This window comes from Taudactylus pleione, unplaced genomic scaffold (genome assembly GCF_031769625.1).
Source record: "Taudactylus pleione unplaced genomic scaffold, aTauple2 ptg000375l, whole genome shotgun sequence".
Taxonomy (NCBI): Eukaryota; Metazoa; Chordata; class Amphibia; order Anura; family Myobatrachidae; genus Taudactylus; species Taudactylus pleione.
In genome coordinates, this window is record NW_028284776.1 from 694,913 (window position 1) to 721,674 (window position 26,762).

A 26,762-nucleotide genomic window follows, 5' to 3' on the forward strand; every position below is an offset into this window, starting at 1 on the left:
ATTTGTTTCCTGACGCACTACAGATCCCAATGGACTGGATGTCAGGGCATGCTGGTGCTTCTAGTTCTACAAGCCCTAGCATATTTAAACAGTTAAGACAGTGGTTGGGGAACAGGGGTAAATTACCCCATTTGGGGTAAAACTGAAATTCCTGGGGGTAATGGATGGACAGCTGGGCATGCATATGAATCATTGCCCATCCATTACACCCAGGAATGGAGGTCACTGGCGCCGGGTGCACCCGGCATCAGTGACCTCCAGCCCGGCGCCGCAGGGAGGTTCTAAGCCGGGCGCCCGCTGAGATGTTACTACCAGCAGGCGCCCGGCTCCTTCCCTGCAGCGCCGCGTTAGCCAGAGGCTGGAGTATTCTTTTGAACCCCAGCTTCCAGCTCTCTCCATGCGCTCTATGGGAGAGACGTCATGTTTACCCAGCATAACTGTCACTTTACAAGGCTGCATTTGAAAAATGACAGTTAGGAGCTGATTGGTTGCTACTTGATCACTCTCCATTTTATCTCTCTCCACTTTACCTACATCTACCCCTCAGTGAGGGAATCTTGTCGCACTCTTTGCAGAACATAAAGTATTGATGTTTTTATATATATATTTGCCTTTCTGGAGCAGTTAATTTTCCCCAAATACAAAATAAGTTCTTCATCAATAAACAGGTCTGCAGCCTTTATCCATTACTTCTTCAATACTGTAGCCAGCGTGTGGAACTCCAGATATGACCAAGAGATTGGAAATCTGGTAGTAGTGTGTAGGCTGCCATGTTATTGGAATAGGTGAGCAAATGCAGGAAGTGGCGTATAACGCAGCTCACTGAGATACTAGAATATGATCCCACTCTCATGCGGTGTATTATAATACAGTTCATATGTTAGTCAGTGGATGCATCATTGTCTTTTAAAGAAAGAAGAATTAGGTACATGGCAAGTAAGGGAATTAAAAGGAAAAAGGAAGCGAGGGAGTGAGATAGTCATGGTAGAGGGGTGGGAGGGTGCAGATTCTGGTACATGGTGATCTGTGCAGGAGGAGGAGGTTTCCATGGTAACTGAATTCCTACTCCTTCCTCCCCAGAATAATTAACCCTTGGTTTGCAGGAACCTGCCTCAGGGGAGTCACCAGCTGTCAGGCAGCACAACGTGTACAGGGCCAGCTAGCACATGCTGTATCTATGTGGACCCATAGATATGTGATTAGATAGATAATGATATAGCTGTGTAAAGATTTATAAGATACACAGGAGAGATAGATAGATAGATAGATAGATAGATAGATAGATAGATAGATAGATAGATAGATAGATAGATAGATAGATAGATAGATAGATAGATAGATAGATAGATAGATAGATAGATAACACTACTGTGTTATACTACTGTGAATCATCATATTTTTCATATTTTTTTATTAGCTCTTGTTCTTATACTGTCACTAAATAGCATTTTTTTGTACCATAAAAGCACAAAAACTGTAACATCCATGTACTAAACATGCATGAAAGGTGATGAAATGTATGCACATGTTCTTAGGCACTGTCATACAAATACTTCGCTTATGAACATTTTGATATCTTCCTTGCATACTTTAATCGTGTTTACTTGTACAAAAAATGGTAATTGGGTGAAAATGCTGCATCATTTATGCATGCCTGTGAGGAATAGCTCTAACTGTACATATGTAGGTTGTCTCTCTAGGTTTCTGTCCTTTCACACAGCCTCCATTTTACAACACTCAGATTACTCCGTCCATTTTCTGAGCAGACAGAGACTGTAATGCAGGAAAATACCAACTCCAACGCCAGACCCTTACATGGGTGATATAATAATGTATAATATAATAGAATATATATACATGGGCACACACACACTCACTGACAAGTGTATATGTATCCTGTGTATGAACAGAATATGGCAATATATAGGCCAAAATTATAGGCAGTATAGATCTGTATTTCTACTGGGAGAAGAATTAGAAGCAATAAAGAATACTGATGGGGGTCAAAGAGCAAGACACTTAACAGCCTCAGAATGAGGCACAGATGGGGAGAGTAGGTCATGTGCAGTAGTTACTCTGACTGTGGGAGTCTCTGCCTCTATAGTTTCACTACCTGTGAAAGTAAAAAGGAGCACCTGTTGAGGTGTAGTTTTGCTTCCTATTAATGAAGTCTAGCACACTGGACAGCCGTCTCACATATTACTTACTGCGTGTGCATGTCTGTGTGTACATGTGTATGTATGTATGTATGTATGTGTGTGTGTGCGCGGGGGGGGGGTGATCACCTTTCTTCGCGACATTTCCATTCACTTCAGAAGTGTTACTTCCTTCTTATCTCACTTCAAATAAAGATGGTTAGTCTAAGTATTAGAGCATATTCTCATTCATTTGTTGGGTGACTTCACGCACTAAACGTTCCCATTCATTGAGAAGTAACCTCGTGTGTTGAGCGCACCTTTTCCTCTTTTATGATACAGCAGACAGTACAATCATTTCAGACACACCAGAAGCCACACAGTCCTATACTTACATTTTATTACCAGACACACCCTGTATTTGTTATATTAGAACAAGTATATTCCCCACCACAGTGTGATCCATGTGTAACTACGAAGCATCATCTTCCTCTTTATGGGCCTATTTGAACATCCTTGTTCATCGATAACCAAGTTATTATTTCACTAAAGTGTACACATCCTACTGTACTTCCACCTGCAGAAGAGACTGTTCAGAGCCCTGAGCTGTGAGAAAACGCATATGTGCATCCACCCACACAATGTGCAAGATTCATGTATGTGAATACATGTCCTTTTGAATGAAGAGATATAAGCAATAATCTATATAAAACAAGGCAATATAAACACCCACATACCATAAAAGTAAACATTTCTATATTTAAATCCTTAAAACCATCTGATTATATACACCCACACCCAAGCACACATATTATATACAATTGCATAGCGCTATACATGTTATATAATGATCTTACCATAAGTACATTTTGTGCGTTGCACTTATGTATATGCAGACACCTTACAATTTCCTGCATTTATGGATATTATACCTGACATCCTATACATGCACAATGATGTGAGAGGAAGAAAGGCTCACCAGATTCAGTAGGGGAGGAAAGGGACCAGTAGGTGGAAGGGTGAGGAATGAAATGGTGCAAGTAGCTATAGGGGCTGTGGGGTGGGGGTGAAGGGGTCATTTTATGAGATCACTCACCTGCTCATACCAGTCACGGTTGGTGCAAGTACACTCTGGCCACCAATTGGGGCTATTGCCATTCATTTTTGGTGTGGCACTTTTTGGGGGGCCTTTCAAGGTTGGGGTAAGGTTTTCACGTGTGGCTGGGACAAGCTTGGCTTTTCCGCGAGCCGTTGGGGTGACAGCAGGTTGTGACGGGAGGGTCTGAGAGCTATAACCTCCGTAGCCACCCCCATACTGCTCATGCTGCCACTCTCCATATGTTGGGGGTTCCATCCTGCGCAGAGCAGACATGCGAGATGCCTCGTAACACTCAGGGCACTTGCAGCAATGATGATGTTTGTGCATCATAAGATCCGACTCCAAAAAGAATAAGCGTATCACAGAACAATCGAGCACCCAAATCCACCTCCTCAGCACAGAATATACCACAAAATAAGGCTGGATTAATCTGCTGGTACCTCACAGGGCCACGTACCCAGGCACTGCTCACAATACACTCCAGTAAAAACAGGTTAAACACCTGAGCAGTGCCCAAAATTTACCTTAGATGAGATGGGTAATGCCCACAATATACCAAAACATTAGCAAAAATAAAAACATAAAGGCAGATAGCAAATGTGGCCCGAGGGGGAGGTGGTAAAGGCAGAAAAATCTGTGTTATAAAAATCCAATGAAAATGAAATCACCACAAAAAATACCAAAATCTGCCCTTATTTCCTTAAAAAAATACTGATTTCCTGAGCATGAATCCTGCAGGTCTTTCCTCCTCCCCCTTCTTGATGTAGGGGATCTGCTGAGGGAGGGGGGTTAAATAAGATGCAGTCTCCTGTGCTCCCCCTCAGCTCCGTCAATGTAAAGATGGCGTCGTTGATGCCCGTTTCTCTTTCTCAGCAGTGGTTACTGGGGTGGGGGGCTATTTGCTCTCTCAGGCCCAATGTCGAGTGTGGGTGCCTCAGGCTAGGTGCAGGGTGCTCCTGGACGGTGTGCAGAGGAGGCTGTGCTGCTGGTCCCTGGTGGAGCTGCTGCCTCTCTGCCTCTGGATGCAGCATCTCCTGGTTGCAGCCAATCAGGAACCAGCAGCAGCATCAGCACCACCGGCTGTAACCCTGTATCTGCCAGAATAAGGCCTGCAGTGCATACAGCTTGAATTTAGAGCTGGAACTGCCTCAGTAGCTGCGGAGTTAATCAGCAAATTCTTAACGGGGACCGGGATCTGCAGCTGACGGATTCTAATGGGGGAGGGTGAGAGTGGCAAGGGGGAGGGCCACCGACATTTTATCCAAGGATCCTAAATCAGAGCAGAGAAGGAACACCCACCCACTGAAGCTTTATTGCCTCATTTTGAGGTTGACAAGTGCTATTGAGTATTATCATAGACTTTGCACAGAGCTCTGCCATGTCCTCCATGCAGCTCATCACATTCAGAGAAGAAATTACGTCTATGCTGTAATTATTCCTAGTGACAGATGCACTGCGTGTAGAGTGCAGAACAGAATGTATAGATTTTACAGCCATACATCTAATCTGCTACAGTAATGTATATGGGTAACATCAAAAAATTAGAATTGTAAACCTGCAAGTCAAATTATAGAAAACATTTCACAGTTGAGCAAATACAGACACAGTTATTATATAGACTAGTACAATTTTATTACATGCGCAGCACAGGGTGTAGTAATCAGGGTATGTATGTATGTATGAATACAGTATATATGTATGTGAAGAATATGGCAAGCAGTGTGTGTGTTACATACAGTTCAGGTTGTGTACAAATGACACATTATATATATATATATATATATATATATATATATATATATTTAGAGGTTTTTTACTATTTGGCTGAATTTATATAAACCTACAGATGTGTCCTCATATACCTATCCTATTTGGCCATATTGCGCGAGACACCTGGCGTGAATTAGACGTTCCGCTACAGGTAGTAATTCCCGTACTTTCTAACTTCTTCCTGAATTTTCTGTCTTATTCGCATTGTAGCCATCACAGGGCGGTGACGTGGAAGTGGTCGGAGAAATGCAGGCGTGCCTGGATGTTTGAACGCCGTTACATGAGCGTGCATAAATTAGCCACTGCGACGGCATACGCAGCTTGTGTACTTACTGCGTGTGATGAGATTAGCAATTTCTGAGTAAGATCAAACCTGCTGTAAATGTGTATGAGGGACCGATGTTTCTCGATGTTCCTGATGTATACGCAGGACTGCAATGTATTACGGATGTGAGATAGCTGTAGCGGACAGTAATGAGCGTCTCTATGCTGGCTGTGTGATGGCTTTGCAATTGCATTCATTAGCATATTTGTGCAGCAGACCTTTGTGCGTAATCGCAGCTGCAATCGCAATAGTGATCCCAAGTGAATCAGGGCCTCTGTCTTTTGCCTTTTTACACACAGGAGCTACATGAAGTGCCAGCGCCAGTAGTTAGGGTACCCGTACATTGTACTTTTGTTGCGTTAGTGCAAAAATTATGCATATTTTGTGAAAAAAGTATCTGGCAGGCCGCTTGGCACGGCAATATAGCAAAGTCTGAGACAAGCCAAATGGGGCTATTTGTCATGATTTGAAGATAGGTGTACTGTATGTGGGCACATCTGTAGATATATGAAAATAATTTGTACTGTCACTGATATATTCCTCTTCCTACAGTAATAGCCTCTTCCTACAGTAAAAGGGGTTGAATTTGGACCCCTAAAGTCCCAAGCAGTGTTTCAGCTGTTTGTGGTTTTAAAGTGAAAGTAAACATAACAAAAATACATTTTAAAACAACATGTGAAATTCATCTATTATTGCATTTAAATGTGATAAACAGTAAATATATACTGATATATCAGTTCTACAATCTTAGGGCCTGATTCAGAGGCGCACGCTATTTGCCTACAAAACAGGGCGAGCTGTCGATCAATATCAACAGCCGCCACTTTTGTAGTGAGCCACGGAGCGAGAGAATTTCTCTCTCGCTCCGGGGCTTGCGCTTGCGCAGTGCGGCCGCTGCGCTTGCGCTGAGTCTACCATCGACCCGCTTGCGAGCGCTCAAGTGCTTTCGAGTGGGTCTGAATCAGGCCCACAGGCTGAATAATCTGTTCATACACAAATTCACTGGGGCCAATTCAGTGATAGTTACACCTGCATGCAGGAACAAAGATGAGGACATATGCCAGTATGCAGAGCTGTACGCATCTATGCGACCACACTGTCCCTGTCCATGCACTCGGTCAGTCATCATTAGTGCGCACTTGCACAGGCTACAGTTCTGCACGAAAATAGCGGATCTACACGTGCGCACATCCCAGCATAGCCTGCAATTCCATTGATGCACTCTCCATGAACTTAGACTACGTGCGTATGCCACGTTCACCCGGTGGAGCCCATTAGGCCACAAACTGAGATGCATTATTGAATTATATACGACTCTATATCGCCCGTAGATGAGCGCTTGGCTCCAAACATGTCCAGCGTGAAAACGCTGGATCCGTTGGCAAAACTGACTTGCATTCAACTCAATGTCACTATACAGGACATCTGGGAAAAGATAAACAGCAAAACTTATGCCCCTTTTCCACCAAAATCCTGGGTCAGACCCTGGATTTGCCCCATTTCCACTTCGGTGCCATTCACAATGCACCCGGGTGCAGTGCCGCTGCTTGAAGATGATGTCATCACCAAGCACCGGTAACTCCAGCTCTCCCCTGAACACCAGACCGGAGCGGACCAGCGACCAGGGGAGGGGGTCCTTCCCGGGGACGGGGGGTATCCTTTCGGGAGGCTGTGATGTCACTGGGAAGACAGGCAGGGAGAGATTACAGCCTCCCCGTATGAAGTGGGGATGGGGTAAAAACCAGAACAGGCTGTAATCTCTTCCTCCCTGGTGACAGCTGTAACAGAAAGCTTCTGAATAATAGCCAATCACCATGCTGAAAATGGGTCCCGGGTCGGAACACCTGGGTTACCCGTTTCCACTGAGCCTGACCAGGGTTTTACCCATGTAACAGCCCTGCACGAGACCCAGGAAGAAATGCCGGGATTTCATCCTAGAACCCTTTTCCACTGAGCCGCTACCCGGGTTGACACGGCAATAACCCGGGTATTTGGGCCAGTGGAAAAGGGGTAATAGAAACATAGAATTTGATGGCAGATTAGAACCACTTGGCCCATCTAGTCTGCCCTTTTTTTAACCTTTTGGTAACCTCAACGCTATTTGATCCTTAGGGCAAAATTTACGAAGCAGCGGCTTCTGTATGCAGCTGCTTCCCGGTGGGTTGCAGGTGAATATTTTAAACTGCATTCAGAGTCAGTGTAAAGCATGCTGGGCTTTACACTGACTCCCAATGCCGTTTTAAATATGTACCTGCAACCCGCCGGGAAGCAGCGGCTTACAGAAGACACTGCTTTGTAAAAACTGCCACTAGTCCTTTGTAAGGATATTTTTGAGCTTCATAATAAGTTGTAAGCGAAAGGAACTTGTATTCCTATTTACATCATTATCATGTTCAGTTTGCAGGCTTTTAATTCACATACTTAAATCAATTGAAATGGAAACTTTTTCTTTTAAAATAGCTTTTCTCTTGGTTTTAAGACCCAATTTTAAACTGAGCTGCCTTTCATGAGTTAAGTTATTGTGGTAAGCCAATATCTACTATATTCAGTGCTACAGCTCATTAGCATGACGGGAATGCACATGCACAATTGCAGCTAATTGAAAGCAAATTGCTCCCATTTATGACTCAGAGCTTAGGAAAGATATTGCACTAAAGAACAGTGGGCCTGATTCAGAGCCGCTCGTAAGCGGCCGCTCGTTCGTTCCGAGCGATGTTTTCCCAACTGCGCATGCGTACGGATCGTAATACGCATGCGCGAACCAGTCAGTGCAGCCGAAAGTCGTTTGTTCGCTAAATAGCGAATGCCTGCTAATATGAGTGACAGGAGGAGGCGTATGTGGGTGGTAACAGGGGAAGGTGCTTGAAAACGGGGAGTGGAGATCCGAACGCAGGCGTGCTTAAAGTTCAAAACGGGCGTTTTATGGGTGTGCATAATTAATACAGCAGTGTCATTGACCACGTCACTGGGTTATTTTATAGTCAGAACTGCTCGCAAGATTGTGGTAGGAAACACCATCCACAAGAATAGCGAGCAATTCATACGCTGTTCGATGTACTCGATTAATCTAATAAATAGCGGACATGACGTAGGATGCAAGTGGCCAGGGGGCGTAGTTATCCAAAAAACGACAGCAAGTTTTGTTTGCTCGTTCAGACATAGAGGCGTGAACAGACCGCAAAGAGCGAACGGTTCATTTGAATAGCCACCCCCTTTTCCTGAACGACTGTCCACAAATTGAGTCCGGCTCTGAATCAGGCCCAGTATCTGCAGCAATTTTGACTTTTCTTGAAATAGGATATGTTGTATACATTGTAAAACAACATGAATTCTGCACCTCATAGTGCTGGATGCAGAGTTGAATATAAATGCAAATGCTCCTGCATTGCATGCACAGGGAAAAAAATGCGTATATTGCGCACACTTGCCTACTCTCCCGGGACTTGCCTACTCTCCAGGGAATTAGGTGCCGCTCCTGGCACCCCGCAAGAGTAGGCAAGTCCCCCGCATTGTCCGCCGCCCCCCCCTGCGGCCGCACATGAAAGTGGGCGGTTCGGGTTGATGACGTGATTCGTACTGAATTGCGTCATCATAGTCCCGCCCCCAGCTTTGTAATGCCAGTAATATTGGCATTATAAAGCAGGGGGCAGGGCCGCAATGACGCGGACAAGCCCCCCTCTCCTTCCGCTTCAGCCGCCCCCACCCTCCCTGCTGCACCGACAGTTGGTAAGTATGATATTGCGTCAGAGATGTGCGTGTTTGGACGCAGCTGCTGTGTGCAAATATGCTAATGCTGCAGGACGCATCTGAAGGAAAAAGACACCTCCTGCTGGCAACTCATATACTTTGGACGCAGGATCGGATAAACAACGTGACCATCGGTCTCGATGTATGCAGCATTGGCTGTCTGCTGAGGCCAGTAAATCTGCATTTGTAGATTCAGCCACTCCCAGAAAAACAGCTGCAGCCTGTCAATGGGTCCTGAAAGCGATCTCACGGGACCAATTCTGCACATGCGCAGTCCTCCCGCCATGGGAGATGTACGCAAACCATCGGGTTTGCGTACATCTCTGAATCAGGCCCATTGTCCTGAGTGAAGAGTTGCATGCATCTTGAAATGCGCCAGCCCCGTATCTGTATGCTTGATCATCATCATTAGGTGCACCTGCGCCAGCCCTATACGAAGTACAAAAGATACATCTGAATATATTTGTATTTACGCTTCTGATCACTACACATAGGGTCTCATTCAGACCCACTCGCAAGCGCCGATGTGCTCGCAAGCGGATAGATGTAGAGGCCCAGCGGCCGCACTGCGTGTGCGCAAGCCCCGGAGCGAGAGAGAAATTCTCTCGCTCCGGGGCTTACTACAAAAGGGGTGGCTGTCGATGGTGATCGACAGCTCGCACCGTTTTGTAGGTGGGGCGGGGGGGTGTTTTGCCAAACGGAGGCGTTCCCAATGGAACACCTGCCATTTGGGGGCGGGGCCACTGACATCACTCGTGATGTCAGTGGTGAGCTTCCGGCTCTAATAGAGCCGAAAGCTCACTGGGGCTTGCTGCAGACGAGACCCTACCACAAGGGTCTTGTCGCAAGCCCCGATGGTCGCGATGGTCTTGACCATCGCGACCATCAACTTGGCCGCTCGCTAAAGCTGTGGGTGGTCACCCACAGCCTAGCGAGCGGCCAGGAGGCCGGGCCGAAAAAGAGATGCGGCCGCCCTCATTCAGAGCGAGCGCTCGCATTTTGCGAGCACCTCTGAATGAGGTCCATAGTCTGCATTTTTGCTAAAGCACTTTCTCTGAACTCCAACGTAAGGACGCCCCGTTACAACCCAATCAGTCGCAAGTAGAGATGCTACTGAATTGCGTACAACTGTGCATCGCCTGTACTTAGCTCCAGGGCAGCTCAGTGCCAAAAAAACACGCAAGATAGGCTGTACAAACACGCATATGTTCAATTCAGCCCCACAATGTCTTTTTATACAACACATGATATTCACAAGCGTTCAGTGTCAAGTTTATGGAAAGATACAGAACACAAAAGCATCAGTGGATATATCAGGAGTCCAACTGAAGGATAACATGAGAAACAGGCACTTCTGCAACAACACATTTTTCACTTTCACCCATAAAGCATCAGTGCTGAGATCTTACTCTGGATCTGCAGAGATATAATGCAAACCCTCCCCAGTCCATTACCAAGCCATTAATAATTTAATAGCCAACTGAGTAACTGACCTGATGTCTACTAACCCATTGAGTATAAAAGCTAGAGGAGGTTTATCCACAGTCCTAACTATGGGCAAATGAATAAAATTAGTAGGAACTCAAGAAGAGCATCAAAGCCCAACTGATCAAACATCCTGCCATAAGAGGGAGGCATTGGCAGTCTTTACTAAGGCTGTCATTGCCAGTGGTGCTGTTATACCAGCAATGTTTATCAGACCCAGTTTGGTCACCTTAGCTCCAAAGCATTGAAGGAACATAATATTTTGCCTTCTCAAAAATTTGACAAAGGAAATGTGAAAACCATATCAGACAGTGACCAGGATTAGAGCCAGCAATTTGCTGTGTATGCAGCAAAGATGTAGCAGGACACATCTGTACATACATAAGGTGCGTACACACTAGATGATATGCTCCCTGAGCGATATCGTGTAGTGTGTGCCCGGCAGGCTGTGCTCAATGTCGTTCATGACATTGAGCACAGCCGCTGAACGATATCATTAACGATATCATTCAGTGCCGGGCTCTCTCCCCCATTCCCCGACATGCAGCAACCTGACGAGATCGTCAGATTGTGCTGCATGTTCAGGCGATGGACAATGTCGGAAACAACCAGCGGGAGTGCGCATCGCTGGTCGTTTCCGACATAAAAATGCACTATTTGTGCACGATTACTGAGCGACTGCACGATTACGATGTCGTAATCGTGCAGTCGCTCAGTAATATCGCCCAGTGTGTACCCACCAATAGTCTCAACTGTATCTGGAAATTATATTCAAATGTTGACAGCTAATGATATAAAGCAAAACATCCAAAATAAGGCACAATTTGGATGGAAAGAGGGCAGAAGGGCAGGAGGTTTGGAAGTAAAAGAAGGACAGCTGGGACCTATGTTGATATACAGCCTTTTAAGCCATTCATAGAAAGAGAATCAGCTGTACCAAATGTCATATCTCCTGGGAACAAAAGGGATAAGAAATGTAATGACAGGGGTGAAAGGAAGAGTACAAAAGAAGGGGGAGGGTAACAGAAAGTGCTGAAGACTGAATGCCACACCTTAAACCACTTTTTAAACTCAAAGTCACCCCTTACAGATATGTCCATATACAGCGATCTATATGTTAGTGCAGTGTGACTTAATAGTGCTTAGTGCCTTTCGTGCAAATTTTTCCCTTCAAATGTGTCTTAACCACACAGCGATGTCAATAGGACGCACAAGCAGCTTCTGTTGATTAAAATGATATGCGGTATGCCTATATTCTGTGTGCAGCTGCGGGTGTGACACTGTAATGTAGCATTTTGAATGCAGATACAACCGCAGCCGCACACAGAATATAGGGTCTGACTCAGAGATGTACGTTCATCCGATGAGGACCCATTCTGCGCATCTGTAGAACGGGTCCTGCAATTACGTTCAGCGACCCCTCCCCCCCAAGCCGGAGGGTGGAGCGGGGGCGTGGCTGGTCACCGTCACGGGGGCGGTACCCCTGTTTTCTGGAAAGGACAAGACTACTGTCTGTGTCGGTGGACACAGATTCCCGGCCTGTTACGTGACCAGCACCTGATTGGAAATCTTCAGCTCCCGCAGCCTGACCAAAGGAACAACCATTGCAACCATCGTGGTTGCTATAGTGATCCCAGCCTGCGATATCGGTCTGGCACCTCCTTCTGCATTTGCATCAGAGATGGACGTATTTGCACAGCCGCTTGTGCGCAGCTGTTCAAATCTGTCAATCTCTAAATCAGGCCCATAGGCATGCCGCATATCATTTAAAACAGCAGAAACTGCTTGTGTGTCCTATTCACATTGCTGTGCGATTAAAACATATTTGAAGGGAAGTTTGGCGCTACTGAGTCACGCTACAGCATTACGTGACTAGAAGGGCTGTTTAAGGCTCAAAGAGGCTAAATGTATGTGGACACATCTGTATATTATATGTAAATTTCTATCTCATGGGAAAAACAACTGTAAGTGGATTGGCATCAAATGTATATAGAAATCAAAATAATTGCAATTAGAGTAGTTTTGCAAGTGGATTATAGGAATCAGCTCTTGATGAATGCTTCAAGTGCTTCATGTAATATATATAGCCACATATATAACAGCTAAGGTGTAAATGCTACATGTTGATTTGCAATTTATCTAGTGGGTTAATATTGCATAATAAAGGTAGGTACAATAGAGAGGAAGGTAGCACTCTGTGGTGCATCTGGCTATTGAAAGGCAGTAGTATTATCAGCTGCCTACAGGGCAGTTTCTAAATGATATGGCCCCAGTGCAAACAGTCAAAATGCCCCCCTACCCCTAAAGAAACATAAGATAGTAACCTTGCATGTGCGTCCGAAAAGGTGTGTGACCTCACAATAAGGGGCGTGGTTTCACAATAAGGGGTGTGGCTTCAAAGTAAAAGACTACCTTTTGACTTATGAATAAATTACTTTAAAATCAAAATAGGTTTAGGGACAACAAAGCAAACTGCTGTTTTCCTGTTCAGCATGAGCCCCACAATTCTAATGTGCATTAGATAATGTACAGATGACATCGCCCAGCCATTTCATACCCAATGCCAATCAAATTGTGAATCATAAGGCTCATCATTTTACAAGTAACACCCCTTACACCATATTATGCCTCACACAGTAATACCTGGAGAGCATATTATGCCACACACATTAATGCCCTGAGACCATATTATGCCACACACAGTAATGCTCTTACACCATATTATGCCACACACAGTAATTCCCTTACACCATATTGTGCCACACAGTAGCAAGATTTTGAAATGTCTAAGGTCCCTCCCTCCCACGGGGAAAAAAAACACACACACATTGGCCTCCATGGGAATAAAATACATATACATTAGCCTCCATAGAAAATAAAATCACATTGCTTCCCACAGAACAAAAATAACGTTACTCCCCCCCAAAAATAAAATAACATTTCTTCCCACAGAAAAAATATAAAAATTGCTCCCCACAGTAACATTGGCTGGACCCCACAGGAAAAAAAAATAAAATTGGCTCCCACAGGAAAAATAAAATTACATCTGTCGGTAGCTGAGCTGTCCCTCATCGGCTGGGGCTGAGCACAGTCAGCACACACTGGGGGTCATTCAGACCCGCTCGCGAGCGCAGGACGCTCGCAAGTGGGTCGATGTTGCCCCACTGCGCATGCGCACGACGGAGGGAGCGAGACCCGGATAGCGACGGTCTCTCCGTCGCGCTGGGTCTCGCACCAAAGGGGGCGTGCTGTCGATGTTGATTGACAGCACGCCCCCTTTGGTGGGCGTGCCGGGGGCGCGGCTGCCAGACGGAGGCGTTTCCATGGGAACGCCTACCGTCTGAAGCCGGCCCCACTGACATCACTAGTGATGTCAGTGGGAGAGATTTTGGCTCTGATAGAGCCAAAATCACTCCTGGGCTTGCGGCAGCAAGACCCTATCGCAGGGTCTCCTTCGCAAGCCAGATGGTCGCGATGGTCTTGACCATCGCGACCATCATCATGGACGCTCGCGCAAGCTGTGGGTGGTCACCCACAGCTATGCGAGCGTCCAGGATGCTCCATTTTCATGGAGGAGGGCCCTGATTCAGAGCGAGCGCTCTGGTCAGAGCGTTCGGCTCTGAATCAGGCCCACAGTGCACAGCTGCAGCGTGCGGGTGAGCGGACTGGCTGGCAGGCTGGCGGGCATGCAGGCTTGACGTGTCATCATAGGTCACAGGGCTCTGGGCACCACTGGCCAACCCATGCTGGCAACTGAGCAAGTGTTTAGCAGTGACCGGGAGTCCGTGGGAGCGGAGCCAGAGTGTGATGGCCAGTGGCGCCGAGAGCATCGGCATCTGAGAGCTGTCTTCAAGACTGCTACTGAGGAGAGGCATTTCCTGTGGGAAGAGGCAGCTTCAAGGTGCCCGGCAGTGGCTACAGCTAGACAGCTGATCGGCTGTCAGAAGAGGGCGGGTACTGCTGTCACAGGGGGCCCGTCTTTACCACTGATGTAGGAAGTGGCTTAGGCGCGCCTGAGCCTCCAAGAAATGCCCACCGCTGCCCGATCGCGGGTCCAACCGCAGTACAGTCAATGGTCGCGATGACCCAGCAGCACAGTAGTGTGGGCTCGCCTGCCCCTAGAAACTGCCTTGGCTGCCTAGAATACCCTTTTTCCACTGCCGTAATAACAGGTTATTGCTGGATCCACCCGGGTCGTGGCTCATGTGAAAAAGGGTCCTTGAAAAATAACCCGAATCCGAACCTGTTAGCTATCACGGTTGAACCTGGGAAGGACCTGGGTAGCAGTGCAGTCTAAACGTCATGACCCGGGTAATGTTTCAAATGAGCGAATTGGCTGGCTTCAGTAGCGCTTGGAGATGACATCTCTCAAAGCGTTCACTGTAACACCAGAAGACCAGGGTCAAGGAAGATCAGGGTCTGGTGTGAACGGCTGGACTCGGGACTAACCTGGCCTAGATGCCGATGTGAAGGGGGTAAAACCTGGTTCCGACCCATACTCAGTATCCCGAGTTAGAGCCGGGTTTTTGGTAGAAAAAGGGGTATAATAAAGCAGAAGCAGCTGCTGAAATTTTTGACATTTTACTAGGTCACATTTTTGCTATACAGTACATAATGGCTGAAAACATAAACTGTGACCGGTAAATTGTCATTCGCCAATTACTGCTTTAATAATGGCAGCTGCTAATGCTGCATTACAATAGCCATACACATACTGGGGGTCATTCAGAGACGGTCGCAAGCGCTGAGCGCTCGCAACCGACTCGATGTTGCCCCACTGGGCATGCGCACGACGGAGCCGGCTCCATTGTGCGCATGCGCGAGACCCAGCTAGCGACGTACGCTCCATCGCTAGGGGTCTCGCAGCAGACGGGGCGAGTTGTCGATGGTGAGTGACAGCTCGCCCCGCTTGGGAGGCGGGCAGGGGGCATGCCTGCCCAAACGGAGGTGTTCCCGCCGGAACGCTTGCCGTTTGTGTGCAGCCCCACTGACATCATTGCTGATGTCAGTGGGCAGCTTCCTGCTGGGGCTTACGAGTGCCCAGACCCAACCTTAGGGTCTGGTCGTAAGCCCCGATGGTTGCGATGGTCTTGACCATCGCGACCATCACCCATGTCGGTCGCTAGAGCTGTGAGTGTTAATCCACAGCTTAGCGATCGAAAAGGAGGCGGTCGTTCAGGATGCAAGCGGCCGCCCTGATTCAGGGCGACCGCTTGCAACTAACGACCGCCTCTGTCCCCACCTGCAGCTGTTATTCTACACACTTACAGTATGCACACCTCTATGGTTGTAAGCATTATCTTCTGTTTCATGTTATGTTATTCAAGATATTTAGTTTGTTTTAATAAAATTATCATGTTCCAAAATGAACCCTGTCTATCTTCACTAGGTAGTGTTTAGGTGACTTTTATAATATATGTAAATTTATAGGTTAATTATGAGATTGTTATTTTAGGTTAAATATGGTTGGTTGGCTAGATCTGTCAGATTTTGCAGACATATACATCCTGATATGATGAAGCTTATTTAGTGTAGTTGGATGATGATCAGATACATGGTCAGATGCAGTCACTTCTGACCACTTATATCATCTGTTCTGTTCAGGGGGGGCCGCGGGTGGGGGTGATTGCGGAGGGGGTTGGTGAGTAGGCAGCGCATGCGCGGACACCTTCTCACTGAATTTTTTCCCTAAAAATACAGTGAGGACTGCAGAGGGGATTTGCAGGAACAGAGCGGCTCCTCACTCATTCAGCGGCGTGACGTCATGCCGCGCCGGATCACTAGAAACACTTTATTGTGGCCAATACAGCATAGGTAGGAGCGGAGGTGGAGCGGGAGGGCGACCCTGAGCGGCTGGGTGAGAAGTGACTTACGAGTCACTTGTCTCACTCTATTGTGTGCTTTGTGGTGGGTAGGAGCGGGCCCCCAGCCGGGCCTGTCACTCACAATCTTTCAAGGGGACAGTGGCTATTAGAAGCGGGCAGGCCCCCTGAGTGTCCGGCCACGGTGTAGGTAGGCCGAGTGGGAGGACGGCCCTGGGGTGGGCCTGTCACTGTCAGTCACTTTTACTGTGTGGTGGCAGGTGGGTAGCAGTGGGTGGGCCACCCGAGTGTGCGGGCCTGGGGCTCCAGTCCCAGGAATCCCCCCCTGATGGCGGTCCTGGGTTTATGCCATGCTCAGATGGAGTAGACCACTTTATGCTTCGGGAAGCATATTCGCAGGAAAGGAATATTCTAATTTCCGGACGGTTTCCAAATCTCACACTGTGCATATGCGCAGTGTCAGATTCCCCGGAGGAGTCTTTCAAAAAAATGAAAGACTCCTCCGATATGCTGGGGATATAACTCGGAGTAACCTCCCCCCCCCCCTTCTTCCTATGGGAAGGAACTCCACAAGTCACGAATGCACATAAAACCAGATGGGTGCTGGTAAGTATCACTGCTATTTTGGTAGCAGTGTTACTGATCGCGGGGACGGTTGCTTTCAGAGCAGCTGTCCTCGCACCTGAGCAATACTAAATTGCTCTAGGTATTCACCATCTAAACTCGGGGCGAGTTGGATACTTTTTTCTTAAATAATTGTTTTCTTTATTAAAGCACAATACAATAGTATAATCCACAGGTTCTCAAACTCGGTCCTCAGGGCCCCAAACAGTGCATGTTTTCTAGGTCTCCTCACAGAATCACAAGTAAAATAATTAGCTCCACCTGCGTTTTTTTTTTTTTTTATGTGTCAGTGAGTTGATGTGTCAGTGTGCACCTGCTAGGTGACCTGGAAAACATAACCTGTATGGGGTCCAGAGGACCGAGTTTGAGAACCACTGGTATATTCCAATTATAGACAAGACAAAAGCAAAGTAAAAGATTTGAGACAAGAGTAATAACAAATTCACATTGTTAAATCATACATACATCAGGGAAAATGGCGAGTTGGATATTTAATCACATTCGCCCCCTAATCATGAAAATACCCCCTAGAAATAGATGTGTAATGATGTTGGAGTAAGATTACAAATGCCACGAATGTACCTAAATGTATACGTAAGGTGTCTGTATATGTCTATTATGGTTTTTTTTTTCTGGGTCTTTGTAAATAATGAAAATGTTTCTATCATTATATCTCTGTTGATACTAGTGTGCACATTTATGTGCCTGTAAATATGTAAATAAGTGTGCTTGTATGCATATTCATGTGGGACAGCAGCCAATAAAATATCCCCCTTTTCCGTTGTCACAGTAGCTGTCTGTGGTGCTGACTGCTGGCTATACATTTTAGTACTGTCCCCTCACCTTGCTTTTGTATAAATTTATTATCTTGGTTACATTAGTGTTTTCAATATAAATTGATAACATTTTGAAAACTATTAAATTGTCTTGATATGTGGGGTAACCCTTATTTAATACATTTGTTGTTGATAATTTTACAGACAAATCGTGTATTTGTAAATGTACCTGTTGTAAGTGTAGTATACAACAATCTAGAGTACACATGGGGCCTGATACAGAAAGGAATGCAAAGGAGAGAACGCACGCACTTGGCCAATGTTTTCTATCTGCGCGAATGCGTATGCATCACACTGTGCGTGCGCGAACTAGCCAGTGCGATCGGATTATGGTACACAGACTACACGCATTGTGCACGCAGACCCTTCCAATATTGATTGACAGGAAGTGCCGTTTGTAGGTGGTGACGGGGTGTGATCAAACGAACACAGGCACTATAACACTGTCAAAGAGCGTGCATAATGAAGGCAGTGCGGCGGCATACGCATCCATACCGTAAGCTGTACACAAGAAGTGGTCAAAATCCTGCGGCAAGGCAGGTCAGCCATTATTGTGTGTATAAGTCCAATGGTTCTCGATGTTACCGATGTTTACGCTATCTTGCGTACTGATCAGGCTGTGAGTAAAGGGAGATGGGCGGCTTAATATGGGGCTGAGCATCTGCATCTTGTACTGGGGTCTCTGTGCGTATGCATTGATTAGCATATTCTCGCAGCGGACGGGTGTGTGCGTCTGCTAGCATGCGTTCCTTGCTGATGGGTACTGGTAAGTATCACTGCTATTTTGGTAGCAGTGTTACTGATCACGGGGATGGTTGCTTTCAGAGCAGCTGTCCTCGCACCTGAGCAATACTGAATTGCTCTAGGTATTCACCATCTAAACTCGGGGCGAGTTGGATACTTTTTTTCTTAAATAATTGTTTTCTTTATTAAAGCACGATACAATAGTATAATCCACAGGTTCTCAAACTCGGTCCTCAGGGCCCCAAACAGTGCATGTTTTCTAGGTCTCCTCACAGAATCACAAGTAAAATAATTAGCTCCACCTGCGTTTTTTTTGTTTTTTTTTAATGTGTCAGTGAGTAATGAATACACCTGTGCACCGGCTAGGTGACCTGGAAAACATGAACTGAGTGGGGTCCAGAGGACCGAGTTTGAGAACCACTGGTATATTCCAATTATAGACAAGACAATAGCAACGTAAAAGATTTGAGACAAGAGTAATAACAAATTCACATTGTTAAATCATACATACATCAGGGAAAATGGCGAGTTGGATATTTAATCACATTTGCCCCCTAATCATGAAAATACCCCCTAGAAATAGATGTGTAATGATGTTGGAGTAAGATTACAAATGCCGTGAATGTACCTAAATGTATACGTAAGGTGTCTGTATATGTCTATTATGGTTTGTTTTTCTGGGTCTATGTAAATGATGAAGTGTTTCTATCATTATATCTCTGTTAATACTAGTGTGCACATTTATGTGCCTGTAAATATGTAAATAAGTGTGCTTGTATGCATATTCATGTGGGACAGCAGCCAATAAAATATCCCCCTTTTCCGTTGTCACAGTAGCTGTCTGTGGTGCTGACTGCTGGCTATACATTTTAGTACTGTCCCCTCACCTTGCCTTTGTATAAATGTATTATCTTGGTTACATTAGTGTTTTCAATATACATTGATAATATTTTGAAAACTATTAAATTGTCTTGATATGTGGGGTAACCCTTATTTAATACATTTGTTGTTGATAATTTTACAGACAAATCGTGTATTTGTAAATGTACCTGTTGTAAGTGTAGTATACAACAACAATCTAGAGTACACATGGGGCCTGAGTCAGAAAGGAATGCAAAGGAGAGAACGCACGCACTTGGCGGATGCTTTTTATTTGCACATGTGTATGCATCGCACTGCGCGTGCGCGAACTAGCCAGTGCGATCGGGTTATGGCACGCAGACTACACGCAGTGTGCACGCAGACCCTTCCAATATTGATTGACAGGAAGTGCCGTTTGTAGGTGGTGACGGAGGGTGGTCAGGCGAACACAGGCGTTATAACGCCGTAATAGTGGCGTGCATAATTAAGGCAGTGCGGCGGCATACGCAGCCATACCGTAAGCTGTACACAGGAAGTGGCCATAATCCTGCGGCAGGTCAGGTCAGCCATTATTGTGTGTATAAGTCCGATGGTTCTCGATGTTACCGATGTTTACGCTATCAGGCTGTGAGTAAAGGGAGATGGGCGGCTTAATATGGGGCTCGGCATCTGCATCTTGTACTGCGGTCTCCGTGCGTATGCATTGATTAGCATATTCTCGCAGCGGACGGGTGCGTGCGTCTGCTAGCATGCGTTCCTTGCTGAATAAGGCCCATAGTTCCTAGCACAAACACTGGACACCAGAAAACACTGACAGCCAAGGACCAGCAATGACCTGTGTCTATGGTAAACTAGCTGATGTACCTGGGTTCACCCAGGTAGACCTTAGATATTTTCATTTCCTTCATACCATCTTAACTTATATGCTTAGTTTTTTTTTGGCATACAATTTTCATTGGCATTATGATCAACAAAAGCAGAAACATTTGTACAAAGACGTGTTATCCAGGATGCCTCCCTCCTCAGTGGCATAGAACCTCTCCCTGTTTTCTCATACATCTTCGCTCTGTTTTCTCATACATCTTCTCGCTGTTCCCTCACAGATTCCTCCTTTCCTCCACCTGTCCTGTTTTTCCCTTCTGCCCCCTCCCTCAGACGCTCATTCTCATTCAAAGCAAGTGAAGTATCCAAATTGAAAAAACCTAGTGTTAAGTCCTTAGCAGTGGTCAGGGGTGAGAGGAGGGGGCAGTCTCAACGCGGGGCCCCCTCCTCACTAGTGCGGTGCCACGGAGCCACCCACGGTGCAGTAGATCCTGGCTTAGTGCCAGAATCTACTGCACATGCACGGGTCTCAGGGAAAATGGTGCCCATTTTTCCCGGGGACAGCAGTACTGTGTGGGTAATGACGAGGGGGTCAGAAAAACACATGGCATGTCTGTACGTTTGAACACCGTTTCATGGGCGTGCATGAATTAGCCACTGCGATTGCATACGCAGCTTAAGAGCTCTCTGCGTGCGAGGAGACATTTAGCGTCTGAGGTTGGTCAGACCTGTTGTAAATACTGTGTAACTGCCCGATGTGCATCGATGGTACCTAGGTTTACGTAGAAGAGCGACATTGGATGGATATGAGAAGGCAGCAGTGGGTATCTTTATGAGGGCTGAGCTTTGGCAAGCATTAGCATATTTTCCCAGCTGCGTTCCGTTCGAATTTGCAGCTGCGATCGCATTAATGATCACTGCTGAATCAGTCCCTCTGTCCGCCACATTCTAAATGTTGATTTGGTTTTAATGTTAAATACTGCAAATTTATTTAGTATCAAAAAACTTTATTTTTCAGTACGTTACTTATCTAGACACTGAATGTAAACATCATGTCTTTCTATAATGAAATAATAAAAACTATTTAATGATGATGAATAAAATGATAAACCACAAGTGTCAAGTTCAGAAATAATCTATATATAATAAAATTAATATAGTGCTACTTTTGAGGAAATGGCGTACTGCCTATCCCTCACAACGTGCGGCAGCATTGATCCACCTACCGCTTTGCACTGGTATCCGATCACCTGTGTCCCACTTTGGAGAAGACCCGGCGTCCAGCGGATACTCAATTTACTCGGACGCTCCCCACCTGTCAGCCTGGGTCACTCCAGAGGACATAGCCTGTCAGGAATCTCTCTCACGACCAGATAGCCTGTCAGGAATCTCTCTCACGACCAGATAGCCTGTCAGGAATCTCTCTCACGACCAGATAGCCTGTCAGGAATCTCTCTCACGACCAGGTCCATGCCATCTTCTGGTTGCAAGGTACTTTACCCAGACGTGTCAAACCACAGACCGACCAAGTGAGTTCATATCCCTCATTACCAATATCATTATGACTGTATCAAGAGGATCTCCGTCTATTTATTAATGGTTTGGGAGTTGTAATTTCCGGTGTGCCAGTGCAAACGGATACATATATTTCATTTACCACATTCAGTGCCTTAGATTATACCCGGGTATAGCAACAAGTGGCTATACTCTCTAAAGTTTCTATTATATGAGACTCCATGATACATTGTATCCACCGTTACTCATTGGGCGGAATTCAATTGATTTCGCGGCCCGCATCTCCCGTCTAAAGTGACAGGAGATCGCGGGCCGCTATGCAATTGTGCCAGCTTTTCACGCTGATCGCGCCCATAGAGGTCAGGTTTAGCCGCGTAAAGCAGCTAAACCCGACCAAAGTGCTGGGCGCGATCGCGAAAAGTGATGTTTGGGCGCCCAAACATGTCACTTTTTGCACATTTCAGCTCTCATCCCCCAGGGGCTGCGAGCTGAAATGTAGCGCTTGGTAGCTGATCGCGCCCGACAGGAGCAAGAATAGAATAGCTCCGTCGGGCGCTATAGGGGCTGGAAAGAATTGAATTCCGCCCATTGTCTCTTATCAGACTTTTATTGTGGTTGCATTTTTACATTGCTACTTTGTATCTCCTTCCCTAGGATCTGATCCTTGGCATATGCGGCTGCTTGGTTACTGGCTCATTTTCTGACCTCACTTATTTATGTTTTGTATTTACTATATTCATTTTATTATATATTGTTTATTTCTGAACTTGGCTCTTATGGTTTAGCATTTTATTCATCATCATTAAATAGTTTTTATTATTTCATTATATCCTGCCAGTAGTACTGCGCTTCTTTTTTTCTCTCTCTTTCCACCAGGGTTACTCTATGAGGTTTAGCACCTCTTTATGCTGCCCATCCACTAGCAGACCATAGAAACGACAGCACGATTACGACATTGTAAACGTGCAGTCGTTTCTATGTCTGTGATAAGCCTACACTGAACGAGCAGTCGTTCAGTGCAGGCTCATCAATCATCTGGCAACATGCTGATCCTGATGTTATTGTCAGGTTGACCAGCATGTTTGCAGTGCACGATGATAGATGTCTAAACAACCAGTGGGTACGCGCATCGCTGGTCGTTTTAGACATTTTTGCAAACGATTTGCAAATGGTTTGCAAACGATTGAACGATCGTTATCGCTCAACTTAATTGTCTAGTGGATGGGCAGCATTAGAAGCAGCGGTCCTGCAGGATTTCTTTATGATTTACTTATTATTACTTATTTAACATTCTGACACCCAGACCGTTTTGGCGCCCTCCATTTTCTCTTTTTCTCTAAGAAGTAACTATTGTTTGAGCACATTGGGCCTCATTCTGAGTCAGACAGATCTCTGTGGACGGGCACAGAGGGCGAGCTTTTGCATGCAGAGATATGACTCTACACATCTGTCTTTCTATGAAATAGGGCATTTTGGGAAGAGAAATGGGCGGTGACAATGAGAGCGCACGTAACCGCTGTGACTTGTGGGAGTATTGTGGGCATGTAAGTTCTGTGTGATTCTGAATTGCAGGGAAGCCTGATTCTAATGGATCTCAAGTGAAGACACTAATCATCACTGTTGCGGCGACTGGTGTAAAATCGATGGGTACGGCTTTCTGCTTGCAGATGAACAAGCCCATGCAAAAGCATAAGGTAGTCGATAAGACTTCAGTGGCTGCCCGCAACTACAGCCACATTGCGTGCAATTCAGAATCAGCCCCAATATGAGCAGCTGTTAGAGAGTACCATGTTACTGCCACGTTAGCTTTCATTAGCAGCCAGAGGCACATTTGAGTTGCCCTGACATTGCCAAGGACACCAAAAACTAATGGCAGCAATGAATAAAATCTGGTAATAAAGGATCATTATTTGCAGAACATAATAATTAAATGTACATGGATGGCTTATAACTATAGGGGGATGTAGTCAACATCCCGACATGCGGGATGCCGACGGACGAAAATGCGGTGCCGAAATCCCGAAAGCGCCGGGATCCCAGCAACAGAATCCCGACCACCAGTATCCCGAAGGTAAATATATCGGGGGTTAGGGGGAGGGTTAGGCATTAGGAGGAGAGTTAGGAATAGGCACTACGAGGGAGAGTTGGTTAGGCTTAGGGTGCATGGAGGGGAGGTTAGCTTTAGACACTCAGGGGGGTTAGGTTTAGGCACTGTGGAGGGAGTGTTAGGTTTAGGGTGCGGGGAAGGGGAGGTAAGGTTAAGGCACCAAGGGGGGAGGTTAGAGATAGGCACCGAGGAGGGAGTGTTAGGGGTAAGACTTACCATTTGGGTGTCGGGATTCTGACTATCGGGATGCCACTGTCGATTTTCTAACCAGCGGCATCCCGACAGCCGGGATCTCGTATCCAACCCAACTAGAGGTACTGCTGTCTCTATTGCATTAAGACTACCAAGATGCAATGTCTAAGAAGAGCATGATATGGAAATCAACTGTAGGACAATCCGCATTTCAAATGCGGTTGTAACATGGTATTTTCGCCTAAATTTGCATTGCGAATTTAGAAATATCACAGGAATGTATCAAAAATCCCTTGCAGGGACAGAGCTTGTGATAAAACTCTCTGTCTCTGAGCTTGCGATAAAACTCTGTCCCTGCAAGTCCCCTCTGCACTCTTCTCACTGTATTCTTCACAAAAAAATACAGTGAGAAGGTGTTTGCACATGCTTTACCTGCTTACCAGCCCAACCCCCCTCCACCAGCCATCACCCACCCACGAAACACCTCCCACCCCCCATGATCCCCCCCATCTCTTAGATTACACTTACCTGACCGGTGATCAGTGCTCCAGTGTTGTCCTCTGGGGCTCCGGTCAGCTGGTCTCCTGGCTCCTGCACTGTGACCCCAGTCAGCTTCTCTATGCTGTAAACTGAGATGCCGTCATAAAGAAGCTAACCCGGGTTACAGTGCAGGAGCCCGGATACTAGCTGACTGGAGCCCCAGAGGACCTCACCGGAGCACCGATCACCGGGTCCTGGATGCAAATAAGTGTTGGGTTTTGTTTAACTATTTTATTTTAAGTGATCAGCTTGTGGTCTATTTACAATTTATTTTTAGTCAATTTTAGGCAGATCGCATATCCCATTACAAGTATGAGAAATGCGATCTACATTTGCCTATTTATACATTTATGTGGTACTAAAATAATGTGAAACGGGTGTGAAAAGTGAAAACACCCTTTTTTGCAATTTTTTTTTTTTTTTTAGTAAAATGAATATTGATAAATCGGGCCCTTAGGGAGAAAATAATTTCTAGAGGGGAATGAACCAAAAAAGGTACAATACATAAAACTTGTACATACATACATACATAATACTGGGCTATAATACTGGGCTTGGGGGATTTCAGCAATCTGTCAACTTTTTTTTTTCTTTCCAAATTTAATCAAAACGGGTCACCTTTAAAAACCAACATTTCAAAGATCAGTAAACTTAAAATAGAAGTTCCTTAGGAAAAATTAGAAATCAAATATATGTAGAAGTACACATACCCTAGCAGAACTAAAAATACTTCAAATTGTATTTCAATTTGCTAAGTAGCGTTGTGCAGCTGAGGTCACGAGGAACTATCAGGATTTTCCGGATGAAAGTATTAACATGTAACTGCTGTTCACTACAATCCATAATGTAAAAGCTATTAGTTAGGAGAAATAGCAGGAGTGGTAAGAATCTTCAAATACATGCCAAAGACTTCCTGTTTTGTCCAGTCGGAAATTGACATCAATATAAACATGAATTCAATCTGAATTTCAGCATGATCAAATACAGAGTAAAGCTTGAAGTTAGCATGAATTAATATTTTTGGTGTCTGCAGAGGATTAATGTCTTTTTACTTTTACCATGTAATTACACCCCTCCTGTACCCCAGTTTTCATTTTATTTCTTTCCATTTCATTAAATACTAGTGATAGAGCAAATTACTATATTGTCTTTATAGTCTTATATATTACACTAACGTTTTCCCGTGGATGTATGTTGTTGCTCAGCGGAACTAATTTTACAAAGACAGTAATGGCATCTAATATGGTGATGTATATTTTATATTGTAGACATTGATCACAAAATGTCTTTGTAAACAATATTTGCAGTTTTTCCTACAGGGATTAACACAAAAAGATGCTTGGGGCTACTAACTTGTGAGCAAGCCACATAAAGCTGCCCACTGGTGCACCATCTACTGGATTGACATGTAAACTGCAACTTCACGAATCAAGATAAGCTGCCTGATTAGTGCTTAATATATAGCTGGATTTTCCTGCATAATAAATCTTGATATATATATATATATATATATGCATATATATATAACTGTTTGTGTTTGGGGTGTGTAATATATGTTAATATTGTTTAATCATTTTGGACTTGGGGAGCCTGTGCAAATGTCAATAAAAAAGTTTTTGTCTACAGTACATAGGCCCTCATTCAGAGCCGTACGCTCTGAGCAGAGCGCACGCTCTGAATGAGGGCCGCCCTCCATAAAAATGGAGCGTCCTCCTGGACGCTCGTATAGCTGTGGGTCACCACCCACAGCCTATACGAGCGTGCAGTTTGATGGCCGCGATGGTCAAGACCATCGCGACCATCGAAACTGCGAGCCGGAGCCTGCGGTTGTGGTTTTCAACCGCAAGGCCTGGAGTGATTTTGGCTCTATCAGAGCCAAAATCACTCCCACTGACATCACTAGTGATGTCAGTGGGCCGGCTTCTGACGGTAGGCGTTCCCTTGAGAACGCCCCCGTCTGGGAGGCACGCCCCCGGCACGCCCACCAAAGGGGGCGTGCTGTCAATCAACATCGACAGCACGCCCCCTTTGATCAGACACAACGAGCGAAGGAAAGTCCTTCGCTCGTCGCGTCTGGCGCATGCGCACGACGGAGCTCCCGCCATCGTGCGCATGCTCAGTGCAGACCATCGACCCAC

The 26,762-nt window shown here is 45.7% G+C and overlaps 1 protein-coding gene across 3 annotated transcripts in view; it reads right to left on the reverse strand.

Moving 5' to 3' along the window:
• The window catches only part of DLG3 (discs large MAGUK scaffold protein 3), a 237,297-nt gene that overhangs the window by 193,529 nt on the left and 17,006 nt on the right, over window positions 1-26,762 (reverse strand). For 2 of the 3 annotated variants that reach the window (XM_088444988.1, XM_088444986.1), the window contains exon 1: window positions 3,232-4,237. The exons of the other annotated variant lie outside the window; for it this stretch is intronic. In XM_088444988.1, coding sequence (XP_088301114.1) covers window positions 3,232-3,564 — 333 coding nt within the window. In that variant the 5' untranslated portion in view covers window positions 3,565-4,237. Of the gene's footprint in view, window positions 1-3,231; window positions 4,238-26,762 lie in introns of those variants that run through there. 3 annotated transcript variants of the gene reach the window in all.